The sequence below is a fragment of the Scophthalmus maximus genome, chromosome 7 (genome assembly GCF_022379125.1).
Source record: "Scophthalmus maximus strain ysfricsl-2021 chromosome 7, ASM2237912v1, whole genome shotgun sequence".
NCBI lineage: Eukaryota > Metazoa > Chordata > Actinopteri > Pleuronectiformes > Scophthalmidae > Scophthalmus > Scophthalmus maximus.
In genome coordinates this window covers 18,915,789-18,936,224 of record NC_061521.1, presented here as the reverse complement: position 1 = coordinate 18,936,224, position 20,436 = coordinate 18,915,789, and the positions used below count along the sequence as shown (strand labels likewise).

At 42.5% G+C, this 20,436-nt stretch overlaps 1 protein-coding gene across 5 annotated transcripts in view; it reads left to right on the top strand.

Annotated features, from left to right (window-relative positions):
- pamr1b (peptidase domain containing associated with muscle regeneration 1b) overlaps nt 1-18,976 on the top strand; it is a 61,622-nt gene extending 42,646 nt beyond the window's left edge. For 3 of the 5 annotated variants that reach the window (XM_035641406.2, XM_035641407.2, XM_035641405.2), the window contains 13 exons: nt 1,050-1,226; nt 2,277-2,402; nt 2,956-3,070; nt 6,074-6,291; nt 7,027-7,134; nt 9,503-9,673; nt 9,805-9,996; nt 10,213-11,103; nt 11,186-11,362; nt 12,465-12,531; nt 12,676-12,905; nt 14,703-15,061; nt 15,256-18,976. In XM_035641406.2, coding sequence (XP_035497299.1) covers nt 1,097-1,226; nt 2,277-2,402; nt 2,956-3,070; nt 6,074-6,291; nt 7,027-7,134; nt 9,503-9,673; nt 9,805-9,996; nt 10,213-11,103; nt 11,186-11,362; nt 12,465-12,531; nt 12,676-12,905; nt 14,703-15,061; nt 15,256-15,837 — 3,366 coding nt within the window. In that variant the 5' untranslated portion in view covers nt 1,050-1,096 and the 3' untranslated portion in view covers nt 15,838-18,976. The remainder of the gene's footprint in view (nt 1-1,049; nt 1,227-2,276; nt 2,403-2,955; nt 3,071-6,073; nt 6,292-7,026; nt 7,135-9,502; nt 9,674-9,804; nt 9,997-10,212; nt 11,104-11,185; nt 11,363-12,464; nt 12,532-12,675; nt 12,906-14,702; nt 15,062-15,255) is intronic. The other 2 variants (XR_004794719.2, XM_035641408.2) reach the window with 2 other exon arrangements.
- Nucleotides 18,977-20,436: the final 1,460 nt, after the last annotated feature.

Below are 20,436 nucleotides of genomic sequence, written 5' to 3'. Positions count from 1 at the left end.
TAGCTGGACTGAGACACAATTTATGGTATCATTTATGTGGAAGGGCAACAGGGAGGACACACGCCATTCCGTCATCCATATCTGTGCTACAATGCGCTACCTCACCATCTGCAAAGCAAACCACTGAGAGATTATTCATTGGTGCTTGCTGAGTTCATTTTTGTGTCTTAAATTCCTGGTTTCAAAAATCTCATGTAAACAATAAATATATCTATTGTACAGCTTCACAAATAAAAGCAGCATGCAAGTGTGTCAGCTTGTTTTTCAGGGGGGAGGTACATTGAGAATAAACGGTGGGAATCTGTAGTTGATGCCAGCAAAGTTATCGTGGTTGCAGGGTTGGAGGGAGGGCACACACACGCACACACACACACACACACACACACACACACACACACACACACATACAAACTACTTCAAGTTTAAAGTGCAAGCTCTGTTAGTTTTCTGTCCACATCTGCCACGAGATTTTCCACTTGTCTGTTTCAGCTTTAAAAATCCATTGTTACGTAATCATAACCACTCGGGCTCAAAGGTCCTTAAATCGCTGGTCTCCAGTCCAGTTAATCATCACAATCATTGGGTGGAAAACTACAAAGAAAGAAGATCACCGTTTTCACTCGGCTTCATAAAATATTTTCTCTCATTGATTATTTGATTCCGTCTCCTTTGACAGTGACTTTACCTCTGTAGTACCATGTTGCCTGATGTTATACAGCACATAGAGGAGGTAAACCTCGGAGACTCGCGGCCCCTCCTAAAGAGGAGCTTGCAAACACATGGCTGTGGAAATAACCAGAAAGCACGGTGAAGAGCAGCAGCTTGGATAAACACTGAACTCGCCAGAATCCTTCCACTGCTGCTCAGCCTTCTGCTGACCATGACCCATGTCTGCTCACTCTTTCCCACAAGGCCAAAATATTACATCTGATGGATTTTCTCCACGTTTGACTCATCTCTTTATTGTTGTCTACTTATGATGGTTATATAAACGTGCGTGTTTGAGTGATATTGCCTAGTTGCTGGCGCTGATGTGTCGTCTTCTTTAGATCACAGGTACTTGTACAACCACTGCCCGGGCCCGGAGTGGAGCGTCATGTGCAGGGGCTGCTGTGAGTATGACATCATCCGCTGTAAATGCCCACTCCAGGGGACACCGGTGGGCTATGCTGTGCCCTGCTGTCGCAACGCCATCAACGAGTGTGACCCCTGCATCATCCATCCAGGTAGAAACATTGTGAATATGGAAGAAATACTCCCTTTGTTAATCCCCCCTTTCCTCTGTCAATTTAAAAAGTTGCTAGAATTGACCACTATCTTTATAAAGTATCTGTTGATTCAGCCTATGAGAATTTGCTGCCCATCCGCCGCACAGCTGTTTGCATTGTAGCATGACATGTAGCGTGACAGAAAGACTGAAAATAACTTCTGTATTTGTGTCTGATCTAATTTCCTGGCTAACTTCACACTGACTCCCTCTCTTGACTTACTGGCAGAATCCTCTTGGAATTGGCCGAGTGTGGGAGTGCACGATCGCACTGAGCAATGGCTTTGATTTGTACAAGAAATACCTCGCAAATCCCTGTGTTTTTGTGGTCGAAGATTAGCACACGACATTGTCTGTGTAGAGGATATAAATATGTAAGAACACAGTCACCAGCAGATGTTTGCTCAACACGCGCTGCAACTCACGCACCTAAACTCTTGTTTTCTTCTTGTTATTTTCCTACATGCCATTCGCCTAAAGACGTATGTCATGTTTTCTTCACAGTTGAATGTTGTCTTGCCTATCTTTATGAGGGAAAAACAGCTATTCACAATGAACTAGATACCTGTACATCACAATTTGCTGTTAAACACTAAAAAGAAATTTACTCTAACCTGTGCGAAGGATCATAAATCCCTGTGTGTACATCTTCATCCCATTTTGTTGTTAAAATTCATACCTGTACTCATGTTAAATGTTGGTCTTCAACTCCCCATGGACAGAGTGGCCTCTTAAGTAAAAATCCATCCTTCCTCGAAACCATTTCAGGAGGTTTTTCCCGTTTCTATTTTAGGAGGCAGCAGCATGTACGTGAACGATGAGCTTAATGAGTTTACCAGAGCTAATGTTAAGGAAATGTATGTTAATGCAAAGTGCTCCCAACTCTGACGAACAATAACAGCTCTTTTGAAAGATTGATCGTGATTTGTTTGTGTAGTTTGTATTCTGCGGGCCCGTCGGCCTGACTCCTGTTTTACAGCAATTTTTCTCCTGGCTCTACTTCTTTCAGGTTGCAGTGTATTTGAGAACTGTAAGCGCTGCAACAATGGGACGTGGGGCCCGAGGGATGACTTCTTCATTAGTGGCAAATACTGCGCCGAGTGTCGACCCGGCTGGTCCGGTGGAGATTGCATGAGTGAGTCCCTTTACTCTCCTAATTACAGATCCGGCATGGCTTCACTATAAATAATTTCCCTCTATAAGCAAAATTAATACCATGTACTCTCTTTCCTTCCCCGCTGATTTATCTTCCGTGCCAACTTGGAAGGCTGCCATAAGCCCAGGAGATTTTCCATAGAAGAGCTGAGTGACAAGTCAGAGTCAACATTCAGGAATCCCATAAAACAATTAAGCGTGTTACATTTGGACACTGACTGTAGCTTTCTCAATATGGAAATATTCCGCTACGGGGCACAAGAGAAATGCATTTTAATTAAAAGCAGAGTCCTTGAAAGCAGGCTGAAAGAGTTTGTTGGCCCGTTGCATATTGTGTTCATGCTTATTTATGTTGTTGAACACAACCTATGACTTTTTACAGGGCCCTTGGAAACTCAAATGCAATTACTTTTGGTTTGAATGGTAACCAAAGCAGCTCTAAGTAGACGCCTAGACTAATAATCAAGCTGTAATTAACAGCCTCTGAAATTTAAAGAGCACAGCTCCCATAATGAAATCCCCGTGTGTTTCAGAGTGTGGGGGAATAATCCGTAAACGACAGGGCCACTTGGTGCTGGAGAGTTACCCAAACAATGCTCGGTGTGAGTGGACCATACAGGTGGACCGTCCCTTTACCATAGACCTCAGGTAAAATCCTATACAGTCTGCTTTTGTGCTTGTGTACTTGACCTCGTTTCCAAAAATCTGTCAACATTTTCGGGTTAATATCAGCTGGGTCTCGTAACAGCAGCCAGGTTATTGAGGATATTCACTAAACTGTATTCAGGCAACAACAATGCCTCGAGCTAAATGCTAACTTCAGTGGATATACTGCATATGCGATGTTAATGCCAACATACTGATATTTCGTTTTTATAACATTTACCATGTTCACAATCATAGTATAGCATGTTGGCTTGCTAACATTAGCACCGAACGTCAATTCTGAAATTTTGTCTTTTAAGGTATTTTATCTAATACCTAAAAGTATTGACCAATTAAATACTTTTGATCTGTGATGGAGCTAAAGCAGAAAGGTCCAGATCCAGAATTTTTAATCTCGATCAAGTGATGGACTAATTGATAAAAAGACAAACCAACATTTTTATGCAAAGAGCCACGTACTCAACTTATGTGCCTAAAACCAACATAGTCAAAAGCAAAGTGTCCCACCTGTTCTGAATAATCCACAGTCTTCGCTGTCAGCAACTCCTTTATGTTACTTACCGGCCAACATATAATGACCACAGAACGAATAAATATGTGTCTGTGGAAACTAAAGGATGTGGCAAATGTATTAGTGAAATCCAGGTCACCACAGGTTAATCTGGCACTAAAGCTTCATTTTTTTGGATCCTCATTGTCCATCTGCAATAGTTATTAACGACTGGCCCACTTGAGTCAAATTTCCCCCTTGGTTCAAATATTTCAGCAAGATGTATGTCGCAGCCCGGTCGGCAAAGTCGACAACAGAGTTTGGAAACCACAGCGCCCTCCTTTTTTTTTCAGGAAAGTTATTACTTTTCAGTACTGTGATAGCTTTCTATTTCTGTCATTCTCTCCATTACACATGCAGCATTTCACAGGTCGACTGCCTGTGTAGGGGTTTAACGGAAAAAAGCTCCATACAGTTGGATTCAGACTCAGCATGCAGTCATGGCATTTGGCAGTGGTTTGTTGTGTGCATAAAAGATATTTAATGATATTTTTTCTTATAAAGCTTTTGCATTAAAACCATGAACCGTGACATATATACAGGGCCAAATACATTTGGTTAAGACAAAAATCAATTAAAATTTTCATATATCCTCCACATAAATCCAGTAAAATCCCTGAATGCAACAGCACTGCTGTGATAAGAGATTGTCGAATAGAAAGTTATTATATTGTGCCTGAGACACTGGGGGGTACGCTAGAGTTTTTTGTGTCTGAATTTACAACTGACATTAATTGCTGGAGCTGCTGAAGGCTAACATTTAGCATTACTGTAAAGCTTGTAAGCCTGAGCTTCCTTGACCTGAGGGTCTGTGAGGATAAAATTGGATGATTCGGGAACATGTCATTGAACCAAAGTTCATCTGTCCTCCGTGTCTGTTCCAGTCTTAAACTGAGGAGATTGCATCTGGAAATGAAAGCGAAGGGGAAACGCTTTGAGTTTTTTTTTTCTCCTAATCCAGCTTGCAGTCATCTCAATATCACACTGTCATTGCAACAGTACCAAACAACTCATGAATCAAAGTGTGTGTGCATTTCTTCTAACAGAACAGTCACTTAAATGCACATTTTAACAGGCCCTAAAGCCATGGCTTATGGTGTGATGAGGGAATTAATAAAGCACACAAAAAATGCTTTGGAAATGCCAACAGATTACTTTGAAATTTCACACCGCTAATTACAAAGTTGAATGACTTTCTCTGAAAATGATGTTGTGCAATCAACCTGTTAGTTCAGGATTGATGGATATATTTTATAGACATTTAAAGGCTGCAGATCCAAAATACACAACATACCTGTTTAAACTGGAATGAGTGACTGCCATTTACATAAATGTTATGGCAGTCGTATGTGCACTTTAATTTAATGAGCACATAATTAATGGTGTTAATGGTAACTCATCTATTAAATATATGGGTGAGAGAATTCTTAAGAAATTTCTAAAGCCTGCCAAAGCCATTCATCCAAAGATAGGGATCTCTTTTTTTTTTTCGTGATGTGCTATCACTTTTATTTTTGCTGTCAAGTGTGCGTCTTATCAAATGTTTAATCTTTGACCATGTAATGTTGAGGCGGCGTCAGTGCACACAGAAATACTGCGGCGGCCTTGATTGCCTTTACTTGTGCCATGTGACTGACGGTTTCATGTATCGGACTCCTTCGGCGACTTTTCTAAATTCTGGGACAGACAAATCAATTGACATTTGGGACAATCCTTAGCAGTGTGCAAAAAGACGGAGGGACAGAAAGCAAATATGATGACATATTACCATGAATGTGTTAATTAGGGCATCAGCCTTTGTCACGGCAGACATTTTGCCTAGTCACAAAGACAGAAAACCACAGCAATAAAAGGAATTGCCATAAAACTTGAATTGGACAGAGCCCCTGGTAATGCTGCCAGTCAAAATGTCTGCTTTGAAAAAGTTAAATTTATTAAACTACATCCTCAGTCTTGCACATTGACCATACACGATCCAGCCATATTGTTCTTGGTTTTGACCTGGTCTTGTTTATCTTTACTGCTGAAAACAACTTAGCTCCCATAAATCTTTGTTCCATTTAAAAAGAACTGACTGCTGTGGTGCCTGGTATAAATGAGACACATTTCACGCAACATTAAGAACAGAGAGTCATCAAATAGAGGGCAAATTGGATTCCGCTGTTAATGTATTCAGTACCTGTAATTATTGTCCATTATTGGTTTGCTAGCTGGAAATTTTAAAGCTCTTGTACCTTGATGCCAAGGAACACAGGTGATCTCATGATCTGGGAAACACACAACAGAACAATTTAGACAAAAAGTGTAGAGTTATTTTGCTTCGTTTCACCATCATATTCATAGAAATGTGTCAAATAATGAACAGCAAAAATAATTTTCAGTGCTGGACAGTTTAAATTTGACTTTTTTTTTCCTGCTTTTCTTTTCTTATACAGGTTTATGATGATGAGTCTGGAGTTTCACCATTCTTGTCGATATGACTTTGTGGAGGTCCGAGATGGTGACAGCATCAACTCACGTGTCATCGGTCGACTTTGTGGGAGCAACAGACCCGCCCTGATTCAGAGCTCCGGCAACAGTTTGCACATACTCTTTGTGTCTGATGGTTTCAAGAATTTCGATGGATTCTTTGCCACTTTTCAGGAGAGCTCAGGTAGGTCAAACGGCACTGTCAATTAAAAAAACAACGGGTTCTAGCATATGTTGCTTGCATGTCCTCTAAGGTGTCGGCGAGTGAGGTTTACACACACTGGACAGCTCAGCACTCGACTGGCTGACCAAAGTTACACGTGCACAACAAACTTTTCGCGTTACAACACTTTACTCAATTAAATTATTTAGTTATTAATTATTTTAGTCTATTGGTGAAGTAGCATTGATCACTTTGAGGGAGGGGGGGGGCATTTTGTCCCCACTGGGGATACAAATAATTCAGCAGAGGTAGGACTACATTGACCAGAAAGGGGGAAATCCCATGCATCGTCCCCCTCCGGCAAATAACCCTGTCTGTACGTTTCGGCAAAGCCTGCTCATGGACCACTGAGAAAGTGAGGTCTGACCAAAATGTCCTCCCTTTCTATAAATGACCTCATCCTCTTGGTCTAAAACCCAAAACCAGAAGCACACACACACACACACACACATACACACGTTGCCTGTAACCCATGCCAAAGCCAGATCTAGTAAAAGTAAACAGAGGCTTTCTGTGTAGAAATGCCCACACACCTTTAGAAATGAAAGGCATCAGCTTTGATCATTAATCCCTTAATGTGGCTTCAGCTGTAGACAGCCAAACAGACGGTGTCATATTTCTGCTAATAAATACAATATTCATTGTTATTTTTTTATTGTACCCCAATGTCACACGAGTACACTTGTATGTTTACAGCTTGCAGCTCCTCCCCTTGCCTGCATGATGGGACTTGTATCCTGGACAGTTCTTACTCTTACCACTGTGCTTGTCTGGCTGGCTACACAGGCAAGAGGTGTGAAGATGGTGAGTGTGTGACATAACTGAAGTCCCTAGAGTATGATCATCCTTGGAAAATGATGATATTCTATATTTTTGCGTGAAAAAAAAACATAACCTGCAGGCTCTAAACTCAGGAAGGACTAGAGAGTCTTTGCAGCAAACTGTGGGCATGACTTGAATTTTCCATCTCATGAGGCACGCGAAAGATATGCACTTTATTTTACTGACACTTACAAAATCCCCAAGAATTTCAGTATTTTCCATCTCAAATCAGACACACCCAGTTACATCGAGAGCTGACTGCAATCTGACATCCGTTCCGTTGTTGGTGATTCAGTGTCACAAGGCAGAGGTCTGAGGTTCAAACTGGTGTCAGGCCAGCCTTTCCCCATCTTTGGTTTTGGCCTGTCAGCTTTTCAAGAAATATGAAAAAAAATGTCATCAGATGGGCTGCAAATCTAGATGAACCCCTTACAGATATGTTCGCATTAAATCAAGCTGTACTGAATTGATTAATATATGAACTCACGCTGCTGCTCTTACTGCCACAGACTGACTGAGGCAAGTAAATAAAGGAAACAGATATCTAGAGATTTAAGGCTGAGGTGAAGATTTAAAAAAAAAAAAAAATTTGAGTTAGGCATTTGGGCGTGGCTGAAGTTGTTTTGGCCTACAAAGTCATTTATTTATGAGTGTCTGGACCCTGACTTTTTTGTACCTCCCTTAAGATCTTGCAAAAACAGACTTCCTGAACCCTGCACACTATTTTTCTTATGGTGTCGTTTCAGGGATAATGTCGTCTCTATGTAACTGATGGTGAAACAATTCTACTTCTAAAGCACGTGCCAGCTTTTTTCATTGGAGGACGTACCTGTAAAAAAAAAAAAGAAAAAGGCAGGCGTTTTCCTCCAACACATTGTGCATTCATCTGTGTTCTCATGAATCCTCAGCTGTTAATTTTAATGGAAGAAAACTGGAATAACACGAATGAGTCAATTTGTGGAGGAAATCTGGTCTACATTCTGTCCCAGAGTCAGATGAAGAATTTTAAGTATGTACCTGACATCAGCTGTATTTTATGTCTGCAATAATCAACCTGCCATCTGCTGTAATCCTGAGCTAAAACTTATTCAGTCTAAGAAAATCTGACGTGTTATCATAGAAACTAAAGATTGGAAATAAATTATCTTTTCCCTTCTCTCTCTCTCTGGAACAGTTTAATCTCTTTTTTGAGTCTAATCTGTTTTGGAGGGCAGTGTTCAACATAGCTTCCAGGGCATTTATGAAAGGAATGATGATTCACTTACAGTATGTGTGGTTATGCACACTTTTTTTCACATTCTACCCTTAATGACTCCAGATTCATCTCATTATGTCTGTGCACACAATCTCATATGGAAGATGGATCATGTAAGCAAAACACAAGAATGCCCACAGCACTTCGGCATTTTTTTTTTTTTAAAACAAAGGAGGTCAGATAGAGTTTACTTTTCCGCTTTTGGTTGGCCAACAGACTTCCCCTGAGGGACTGAAGGTTGGAAATGCCATAGGGCGCAAACACCCAGATTATAAGGAGGGTTCCTTGGTTTTGGAGCTATAAAACCATAGACAGTGCATCTTGTGGATCTGACATAATTTAAAGTCAACAACCCAGAAAGACCCCTGAGGGAACATTTCACAGAGATTGTCTTAATAGTATGATAACTGTGGTGTTAACATGTGTGTTTAACTCTGTGAACTCAGTTGTGGATAGTGAAGGCCTGCGCCACAACATGTTTGTCTGCACATTTTCAGTAACATAGGAATAGATACCTCATTCACACTCATTTATGCTAAAGGAATTACCCAATAATTCCCCCATTTATGACAGTTATGTTGGCAGTAGGCTGCCATATAACGGCGTTACACGTGGTATTCCACAACCACATTACCAATCCTTACTTCCCCACTTCATAAAGTCTAGCACAGGAAAATTTAACAGCTTTTATTGCATCTATTTCTTCCTCATTTACAAGCTGTGTTTAAGGCTCGCTGTGAACTGTTCACACTTTACGCTATGATCTGTGAAAATATTAATGAAAGAGCATCTGAGGTAGCAGGCGCTACGCTTTTAAAGTGCTGGACATGTTTAGATTAGGAGTCCGAGAGCAGAGACTTTGGTTTGTGGGCTCCCCGTCTGACCTGCAAACACCAGAGGGCAATGAAGTCACTGAGGGCTTATTTGTGTGGTTCTTTCCAGCAGAGAGGTCCAGTAAAACTGTTGTTAAAGGAATGCTAGAAAAAGGCCTGCTAAATCCTCTGTGCACACTAATCTTTTAATTTAGCTAAGAAAAAGAAAAGTAGGACAACATGTGCTCATAAATAAACTGTGCATGCCTGTATTTCCACTCAGTGGTGGGATGCCGCAGGCCTCCCGTGCCCGCCCATGGATCCACGAAGGGTGTGTTTCACCACTCAGGGGCACGCATCACTTTCCATTGCGACACTGGGTTTGAGCTGCGAGGGTTTCGCACCGCCATCTGTCTGCGCGACGGCACCTGGAGTGCGCCCGTCCCAGAGTGTGGTGAGACAATGATGTGAATTGCTACCAAATTATAAAAAAAATTGGGATCTGGGAAAGTAATTTGTGTGTCATTTGCTTGTGTTTGGAGGATTTTCAGCTGTTCAAAGTTAGATTTTTTTTCCTGTCTCCAGTGCCAGTGGAAAGAGTCTGTGCTCTACCACCCAAGCCAACACACGGCGACCACTTCTTGGTTTATGGACCCAATGATGTCCTGATTGCACTACAGTACCTTTGCTACCAGCCCTATGAACTCAGTGGCACTTCCCAGAGAACCTGCCTCCCCAACAACACCTGGAGTGGGACTCGTCCTGTTTGCACCAAAGGTCAGACTGCGGATTCTCTACTATTCCAGATAAAATGCATGAGTCACGCAAACGGTTTATTTTAGGATACCAGTTTTTACTGGATCAGAGAAAATGTGTCGGTGCCTGGGGATATTCCACGTGACGAGTCAACTTTGAACAAAAAAAATAAGATTTGCAATCAGCAACTAACTGACAATTCAGCAATGATCTTTCTTTTATGTTCTTTACCCACAGTGAATAACACCCTCACTGAGAGAGAAAAGGACAAAGACACGGCAAAAGAGATGGAAACCGGCAAAGACAAAGAAATATACAGTGAAAAAGACACGAACAAAACTGAAGAAAGGGGTCAAGACAACACAACTGGAGAAGAAGAAAGTGTTGGAGGGAAAGATATAAATACCGGGCATGAGAATACAACAGCAGTCGACAGAGATGATGAATATACTAGAACCATTCCAGAGAAACCTGTGGCAGAGGATAGGAATGAAGGAGAGCTAGAGGAAAGAAATACTGGGTCACAGAAACCTGCCGGAGGCAGCAGAGATAAGTTGGATAGTAAAGACCCAGATAACAGCCTGAACACAGTTGAAAGGGAGGAACCTGAGGAAGCAAAGCCGCCTGAGAAAAAAGGAGGCAGCCCAGACGTAAACCTGGGAACAGGAAAGACAGATATCACCAAAACAGTCGTAATAAAAGACAAAGGACAAGAAGAGAAGGAAAGAAAAGAGGAGCAAGTGAATGGAAAAAGAGAGGGGGACAAAGTGGGCCCTAATGACACCAAGGTGAGGACGGTCATATCCGAGGGTGAAAACACAGTTGAGATATTTGAACTGGAGATGACAAAGAACAACACGGTGACATCTGATAAAAGCGACTCAAAGAAAGAAAATAATAATAATACCATAAGTTCTGCAGATCCCGGGAGGAAGATCATTCCCACCAGAGTCAACAATACACAGTACACACTGTACAGGGCAGGAGGCGAGGAAAATGGGAAACCAAGGGAAAAACCAACAGTTGAAGAGGATAAGACAGAGAGGAAACCTGCTGAGAAAACAAACGAGGAGCTGGATAGAGAAGAGGAGAAAGAAAAGGAGAGAGAGGTCAACCAAAGCTTCCCTGGTAAGAGACTTAATTAAAACGCGTAGTACCCCAAATTTTTCCTTTTCCATCATCCACCTAATGTCCCGTTCCTCTCCCGCAGAGAAAAGCTGCCCTCCTCTGCCTCGCCTGTACCACGGCTACCAGCAGGTGGCGCCAGGGTCGGAGCCTGAAGCAGTCCAGTTCTTCTGTAACCACTCGTACGCTCTCAGTGGTGATGCCCGACGTACCTGCCAGCCAGATGGTACCTGGAGTGGAGAACAACCCCTGTGCCGCAGAGGTACCGTCATCTGATTCTTTCATGCTCTTTGGTACAGATATCTGCTACTGTTGGGAGACTTGTGGTGGGTACATTTGTGTAGATAATGTACAGTTCATAAACAGATTTTTCCCCTCGATTGTTACCTCATTAATAATTGGAAACCACATACTATTAAGGCGTCCTTCTAAAGATTTATTAGCACTGACATTCGTCAAACTCACTGTTTTTTATTAGAAAAAATGATTACTTAAATAAATGATCATGGGTTTTCTCACATTGCAACAGGCCATGAAATGCGTCGTTTGTAATAGCTTGTAAGTAAAGGGTTCTAAAATGCTAAATGAAAAATAAATGCCTAAATGCCAATGTTAAATGCCAGCGAGTAAATGATTCCTGCGATACAGCAATCCATCAAGTCTGGAGCTGTAAATGTTAATTAGTTCTTAATGGATTTTGGTCTGTCTGCTCCGCTGCTCTTTGCCAAAATGTAAATGGCTGAACCGTCTTATTAGCTCGACTTTCCTGATGAATAAAAGACGAGGTTACGCTGAAGTAGACCGCAAGTTGTTCTGAAAGTTAGATGAGGAAGAAATAAACAAGATATATAATGTTTTAGTTATACTAATTAACCTTCAAACAGAGTCCCAGTCTTCATGCTAGGCTAATCTAACTGGCTCGTGCTTGAACGCAGCAGGAGATTGTCAGATATGTTTACAACAGCAGGAACATTTCTGGAACATTCAGGCGAGGGGTTGCACCTGGGTACAGCGCCCACCCACTCGCTGCAAATCTTTTTACTCGGGAGCTGGCAGGAAAAGTTCCGGAAAATGTCCGGAGCCTCACTTTGTGGACATTTGCGTCCCGACATACAGCCTCTCCAGAAAGGTTCAGGAACGTGAGAGTGGTATAGATCTTGTTAACACTTGGGAAGACAGGAAAATATGCGTATATCCCAAAATGTCAAATGACATTTCATTTCACAATTTCCCAAAGTGACATCCCTGTTCCAATGACAGTACCTCCCTTCAAATCAAACCAGATGATAAGAGACTTTGGTATTTGTGTTGTACTTGTCATGTGTGATGTGTGTGTGTGTTCATGTGAGTGTGTTTATTTGCAGCATGTCGGGAGCCCAAAGTGTCCGAGCTGGTTAAACAGAGAGTTCTGCCTCCTCGGACACCGTCCAGGTATGTTTATCAGCACATGAAATACTGTATAAGCTGCTGTATAATATTCCAATTAGAGACTTGGAGAATAACTCCTGCACTTTGATTCATTTGGTCAAGCTAAGCATTCTGTTCACCCCTCTGACCACCTGTTTTCCCCCACAGAAAGACGCCGGTGCTCAAGCTCTACTCCTCCATACTTGGCCCACAGCTGCAGTATGACGGCCCTACTAAAAGCCCACCGGTGCTCCCTCAGTTGCCCCCGGGCTTCCACCACCTCTACACACACATAGAGTACGAGTGTGCTTCTCCGTTCTACCACCACTCCGGCAGTCCTCGTCGCACTTGCTTAAAGACGGGGAAATGGAGTGGGCGTCATGTCTCCTGCTCACCAGGTGAGGGCAGCAGAGGACCACTAGTTGGAAACAACAACCACGCAGACACAGGGCAAACACACTGGCACATAAGAGAGTGGTAATAAATTGAAGGGAAAAAAACAACAAAAAGTGTTTTAGTTAAGTGTTGTGCCACCAAGAGCTGCCAGAACAGCTTCTGTGCAACTTTACATTTATTTTCCTGGAGCAATGGATTATTATTTCTTCCAAAACACATTCCGTCACTTAGTGTTTTGATGATGGACGTGGAGAGTGCTGTCTAACATGACAGTCTAAAATATCCCATAGGTCTCTGATTTTACACCCAAACATGGGTTATGGGATATAAAACGAATGTCCACTACGGGCAAACGCAACAGCACTTTCTAAAAATAAAGTTCACTTCCTCTTATTCCTGACATTGAGCAATACCTCGTCAGCCCCCACGCTCGTCTCGTAGGGACTCTTGCCAGGCGAAGAGCTGCAGGCCTCTCATTACTACTCAGTGAACGTAGAGATGCCATTAGCTGACACATGATGTACAACAGAATTGTGAGATAGAAAGGAGTTTGAGAGCAGCTTTGATAAAAGAAGGCCTCCTCCAGACTGTGACCAAACTCCCGACAGTCATGTCTCCTCTTTGTTCATCATCAGCAACAGCGACATCTTTTGTCAAAAAAGGTGGTTTGCAGAAAACCAGAGTTTTCAACATGGGGGGGGGTCACAGTGTTGTTTTAGTTTTCACCCACATGATGATAGAATAGTTATGTATCCACCAACCCAGCGGTTTTCTCATTGATTCTCTTGTTTACTCAACAGCCACGCATTGGGAAATATTCAGTAATATTTCTGGTTTCCTTTTGGTTTTGGTCGTACTCGTTCAGCATATTCAGAACGTGGGAAACGCGGTGTAAATCCATTCTCACGGCAAGTGTTTCTAAAACCATAATATTGCAAGCTTTCAATTTAATAATAATAATTGATATTTGTCGGAGGTAGGTAAACACCTAAGGAAGCGATTATACACTAAACTTATATATCATAAAACCAGTGGTTTTCCCGAGGTTCTTTCACTCAAAATGTTATATGTGGAGCCTTTTGGCCACCAGGACTAATCGCACAGGGAAAGATAAGATGTCCTTTATTACACTCTCTAACAAACTGGTTTCTGTCTCTGTGCAGAATTTTGAAGGAATCAGATCGGACCAGCCACATTAATCAGCCTTTGTAGCAATCACAAAATGGCCGGTGACTCGTCACGGACAGCCTGCGTTATGACTCCCAAACTGAAACGTAGCCGGTCTGTGGGTAACCTTAATAAAGGAGCTCTGCGCACATCTATAACAGTGTCAACACACAGTGGAGGTAGAGTCTTCTCCTTCTTGTTGATCACGGTCTGGTTTGAAAATCTAAAACTCCTTCATGTTGTTTGATCTCTGTTTTTGGTAGGTTAACAAGTGTCCATTTATATTATTCTGAGATTTTCTCTTTTCCCTTTTAATTAAATAGATTCAATGTGCTATGGCTTCTTTCATGCATAAGGGGCCCTCACATTTAACAAGATTGTACATGGCAAGACTGGTTGTTTCATATGTTTCTCTGTCTATGCCACTGCTTTGCATTTTGGCAAACAGTGTTTCAAATAGGAAGCTTAGGTGCAAGTTTGAAATAAGAGCTCAACAATTCAAAGGCAGCGGCCACAGCAGTAAATGTTGACACAGTCTCCGTCCAAGTCTAAATTTTTCCTGTCTTTCTTTTCTCCCGTGCCCTCCCCTTGATCATGGTCGGCCTCTCGTCCTGTCACCTCCTCTTTGGAAGTGTGTGGGAAGCATCCAACCTTTGACCGCGAGAGGCCAGCGGAGGCTCACTGGCCTTGGCTGGCAGCCATCTACCGCCGCTCAACCAATGGCATAAAGACCAAGGTGACCAAGGCAGACAGCCTGGCAGGGTCGCCGAAGAAGGATGGCAGGGCAGGAACTGGAAACCACAATCAGGCTTCTGACTGGCAGCTGGTGTGCAGCGGGGCTCTGGTGAACCAAAGGAGTGTGGTGGTGGCGGCTCACTGTGTGACAGAGCTAGGGAAGGTGTATCCTCTGGTTGCAGCCAAGATCAAAGTGGTGGTGGGGAAGCATTATCGCGATGACAGCAGGGAAAGTAAAGGTCTCCAACACCTGAGGGTAAGCTGTCGGAGTTCTGCCGTACATTTTTCAAACCACACAATCAACATTTACCAATCTTTCTTATGAAATCAATACATGGCGTGCAGCAACTGAAGCCCATTGGATATTCCCTGTTTCAATAATTAGCTTTTCATCGTCTCCGCCACTTGGTTTCTAATATTTCACAGTAAGTCTGTGTCTTTCTCTTCTAGGCGGCCTCCGTTGTAGTTCATCCAAACTACGACCCCAATATCCTTGACTCTGACATCGCCGTGGTGAAGTTACTGGACAAGGCGAGGGTTGGCGAGAAGGTCCTGCCCCTGTGCTTCTCAGAAAGCCAGAGAGAAGAGGTGAGCTCTGGACACGGGCTCGTGACAGGCTGGTCCCCGCTGGCCGACTCGAGTTTAGGCGCTGATGAGAGGGCGAGGGTTGGACTCGTTCACCTCGCCGACGTGGTCCCGTGTGAGCAGCAGTACGCTCGCAACGGCGTGCCGGTCAGCGTCACAGAAAATATGCTGTGCGCCAGCCAGAAGCCCGACTATGGACTCTCCAACATTTGTCCCTCTGACACTGGGGGAGTCCTCGTTCTCCCTGCCCTCTCTGACGACACGGCCAGTAACAACCAGAAGGCCTCTCTCAGCTTCACACAGGTGCAGGGGGCGGGCAAAGGGCTGTGGAGACTCCTGGGATTGGTCAGCTTCGGTTATGACCAAGGGGATTGTGATCCTAAACTCTACACGGTTTACACACGTGTAGCCAACTTCAAAGACTGGATAGAGAGCAATATGAAATAAAATCGCCAGGTTCCCCCTCCATTCCCATTACACTTCTAAAATATTTAAACTGTCCTCTCCCTTACGTTTGTCCAATTTCACTCTATTCCTCCTTTCTAATCTTCTTTTTTTTTTGGTCTTGTGCACAAGGGCATTTTCTTATCAAATGCAGAAGCAACACTGGACAACACAGTGCTCTAACTGAAGGGGGTGCTGACGCATTAGATGTGCTGGGCATCAACCTTTTCCCTGAGAAGACCTCAGCGTCCAGGTCCCTCAACCTGAGGTTACAGACTTAAAAAAATGACCAGAAGACCATTTCAAGGCCTCTGGCTGACGATGGTTTGTATTGTACTCAACGGTATATGTATATAAATGTTACTGAATTATTCTAACTGTTCATATGACTCAAGAGATGTACATATTGTATTGAGAGACTCTACAATTTTTGACGTTTTTGATGAAAGAAAATGCTGTTGTATGTATGCACAAATGCATTCAACGTAAAAAAAAAAAAAAGGGACAGAATTTAAATCATTACATTGACGTGATGTGAAAGGAAACACCTCACATTTGCTCCGTGGAGCACACACTGGGCCTTGTGTTGTGAAGCAAACGAATCCAGGTCAGAGCAGAACACAACCATAAACGGAGCACATTATTCACAGATCAATTCTCTCTTCTGCGCTCAAATTAAATCAATTACTTCCATTCTGACCCTCCTCCATTATTCACGAGCGAGTTTACATAGATGGAGGCGCTGCATCTTATATTGACTTCCAAAAGGGGGCAATAAAAAATATATATATTTCTCTGTTTGGGAGCATCCATGGAAAAGCTCGGCTTGGGTTGTTGGTTAATTTGTTCAAAACACTTTACATCAGTAGTATATCAGTGATTAAAATAAGACTTTTCTTCAAATGGTTATGAGACTGGTGAAATCTGTCAATTAGATTCAAAGGAAATAAGAGAAATCACAACGAAATAAAACAGAATTGAATACTCAAACGGTGACGAGACATATTATAGCCGGAGAAATAAAAATTGGGGTGCAATGATTTTAAAAATTACTAAATCTGCCAGCTTCAGGCAAGAAAATCCAAAGATGACGTTTCCTGGGCATTTACATCAGGATTGTGATTCAGGAACAGTCATACGAACCCTGTATGAAGATCTGTTCTCCGGCTCATAGAATACAAGAAATCAGCAATAAGCGTCAGCTAATGAAGACCTTTAAATTTTAATTAGTGAAGTCACAAAGCACATATCTGATTTATCATCTCTTTATGTATGCTGGCTAACAAATTATGCATCCACTAGACATGGAACAACGTTAGCCCCTCTGATGGGTCGCCTAGGTTATTATTATTTATTTTATTTTTTTTCTAAGGGTGGAGACTGTTGAATGAAAAGAAAATTACCAAAATTAAGTGCTTTTGGAAGCAACAAGATAAAGCACCAAACATTTGTATTACCAGCAATCCACATCACAAAGCTTCCGACGTTCCCTATTCTTCACCCACCTATAATCTATAGTATTTTGGCATAACTGGTGGAGACATATGAAGCTTTTAAAGTCATCACAGTTTGTTTTTACATTTCTGACTACCATGATCCAACCTAGAGCAGCTGCAAAGCAAAGGCAGGCCTACACATTTTAGAATTTTTGCTCAAACTCGAACCAAAGCTTCCAGTCAACGACTCAAAAAAAATCCTTCTATGACTCGGTCAATATCAGTTCATCCCCAGAGTAAACCAATTTTATCAAATCATCATGTTTCTTCAGATAAGAATTATGTCATAATCCAACTCTTGTATTGTAGTTCCATTTCCTTCCCAAACAGCTGATCTGTTACTTTTGAGAAGAAGAAAAAACGTCATTTTTAAATTTTGATTTATTATTTTAATGAATGTCTAATGAATGATTGGCCCGGGGCTCTGTAAAACATTTTTTAACATCTTACGGGCCTGAGCACGCCTCGACACTTCCCAGATTTAACAATTTGACTGTGCTGTCATAGGCCATAAATCTGTAGTGCAGGAGAGGGTTGATCCAAATTTTAGGATGGTTGTCAAGGTTTATTTACTTTTATTTTACTACAATTAATTGTTGATGAGGCCTATTTTACAGCTATGTTTTTACTAATGTTTTATTTTCATTCACATTTTACAAGTATTTCTGATTATTTTAAATAACCCATCAATTGTACTTTGTAAGGTCTATTTCAACACGTAGAATACTGTCATTCTTTTCAAAAAACAAATATCCGGCTACTTATTACAATCGGAGACAATATGTTCGGTCACATTTGAATGCAACTGCCTCATTGCCTTTTTTTTGCGCTCCACAGCAACACCCATCAAAGACTTTCTGTCTTTGCTTCCCCCCCAGTTTACTGAGGCTCAACAACAGCTCAGTATGGTCCCATGTTTCCCAGAGGACAGTCTTGTCCACTTGGGGCTGGGAGACCGTCTTGTTCACAGGCCCCGGTTGAGCTCACAGGGCATCATCAACAGAAACACGGGCAGCACTTAACCCAAAGCTGACCGGCCTGGGAATTGTAATCCGGAGTAAAGTACCTGGATAATGATGAGAAACGGCCACCATGAGAACTCCGTCGTGCACAAGAGAGGCGGAGGGGTAAAATACTTAACACCGGACTTAAACAAAAATGTTTAGGTTTCGGTCCAGTTTCCCAGTTGGGTTCGACGGACCCTCTGTGCTTTGTTCTCGGAGTGAGGAGAAAAGCCCTCCGGACTAAAATAACTTGGCACCAAGAATCTGCACACAGCTCCACTGTTGGGCTGCTTTCAGGCAGGCAATGAAGTCTGGACACTCTCCTGTCCTTTATACCGGAGGGGCTGCATGTGAGAACGCAAATGTTGCTCCGGACATTTTCTGGAACTTTTTCCTGCCAGATGTGCGACCGCTGATGTGATGTCCTGAAACATTCCCATTAAAAGGATGAACCTGTTGTAATTCGTTAGTTTCTTGCGGTCGTGGTCCAAACGGGAGACGAGTCTTTAAAAGTAGTGATTTTTTTTCGGGGACTACTTTCAGCTGCAGTTTGATGAACTTTTGTTGCACTAGCAAATATTTTACGGCAGTAGCACTTTGTATTTGGGATTGTCTCAAAATAAACAGCAGTACCTGTTTTCATTGGGAGGAAGTGACTTGGTCTTCTCTCACCCGGTGCGAGAACGTGGCTCGTTTGTTTGGCATTGAAAAAATAAGCCGCTGTGCACAGAGAACTGGCTCCCTAAGAAATACTTGTTGGAAGGATCAATTCATTTTTGATGTTAGTTAGTTATCTAGAATCTGTAACCTTATTCTTTAAGAGGCAATGTGTTTTACTGCCCTGTGATATTATCCTCCACATCCCTACGCTTTTACCAAATGCGCCTTTAGCATCGTGCTGCTCCCAGAACCATTCTTATTCCAGCCCTGTGTTACATACACTATGAACCTAAACAGCGCAGGGCATTACGCAGGCATTACCTGCCACATACGACCATATCAAATGGACCAAAGTCATTTATACAGTGCCGCACAGCAATGAATAAATATACAAGACACTCCGTGTTTCGACACACAGAGCAATTTTGCCGTATTGATGCAAAGCCCCAGCTGTGTTTTCATCCACATGCAGGCCTGTGACTGGATATAGGTGGCTGGATGTGATTTAGAGATGTGATCGTTTGACTCTGACAGCAGCTGCAGAACGCCTGCATGAAATCTGGCTGCAGCTATACGGAACTGAAAAGAGAGTACGTGTGTGTGTGTGTGTGTGTGTGTGTGTGTGTGTGTGTGCGTGTGTGTGCGCGTGTGTGCGTGTCTGAGCAATAGGGACCCGGAGAAATGTGAATGTAACAACGGCGAGATAAGAGCGTGAATGAATGAAAGAGACAGCAGGAAATATGGAGGATGTGCGCGCAGGTGTCGTTCCTTTTCTTTGGGCAGCCATGTAACGTGCTCTCGGTTTAGTTGTTCTTTTAAACGTACCATTTACTAGCAGAGAAACCAATCTTTCAAATATACAAGGCTTAGCCCACTGTTCAACATTCTGAAGACATGCCAGTTTTATCCCTCATAACTACAATCTAGTTTTTGTGATTTATCCTCAAAAGGCTTTTATGTTATGTAAACCTTTTTTAGTGTCATCATGAATCTCGAGCAGGACAAAAACAATTGGCTCTGTACTGTGTATATACGATGATGCAAGGCATCGCCCCTTCCATGCTTTCCATTTCTTTCAACAAAAAAAAAAGCCCAAATCATGGCCTCGCTCGCTCAAACACATTTGACTTTCTCTTACAGGAATTCCTCCCTGCTTCTATTAGACCGTGCCCTTACCTGTTCGTTCATTCCAACACTCGCACTCAACCACTGCCTCCGGTAAGGGTTTGTCGGATGATCGTCACTGTAATTTTTCCGTCTTTTTCTTCTTCCCACCTCAGCGTCAGACGGAGCGTAACTCTGAGAAACGGATTCCTGCATCTAGACACAGTTGTTGCTTGGAGTTGCTACGTTAACTGATGGGTTTTCCACGTCACATTAGAATATTTGATGATTTAAATCCATGCATTTATTAATATCTTTACGGTTGAATGCACTTATTG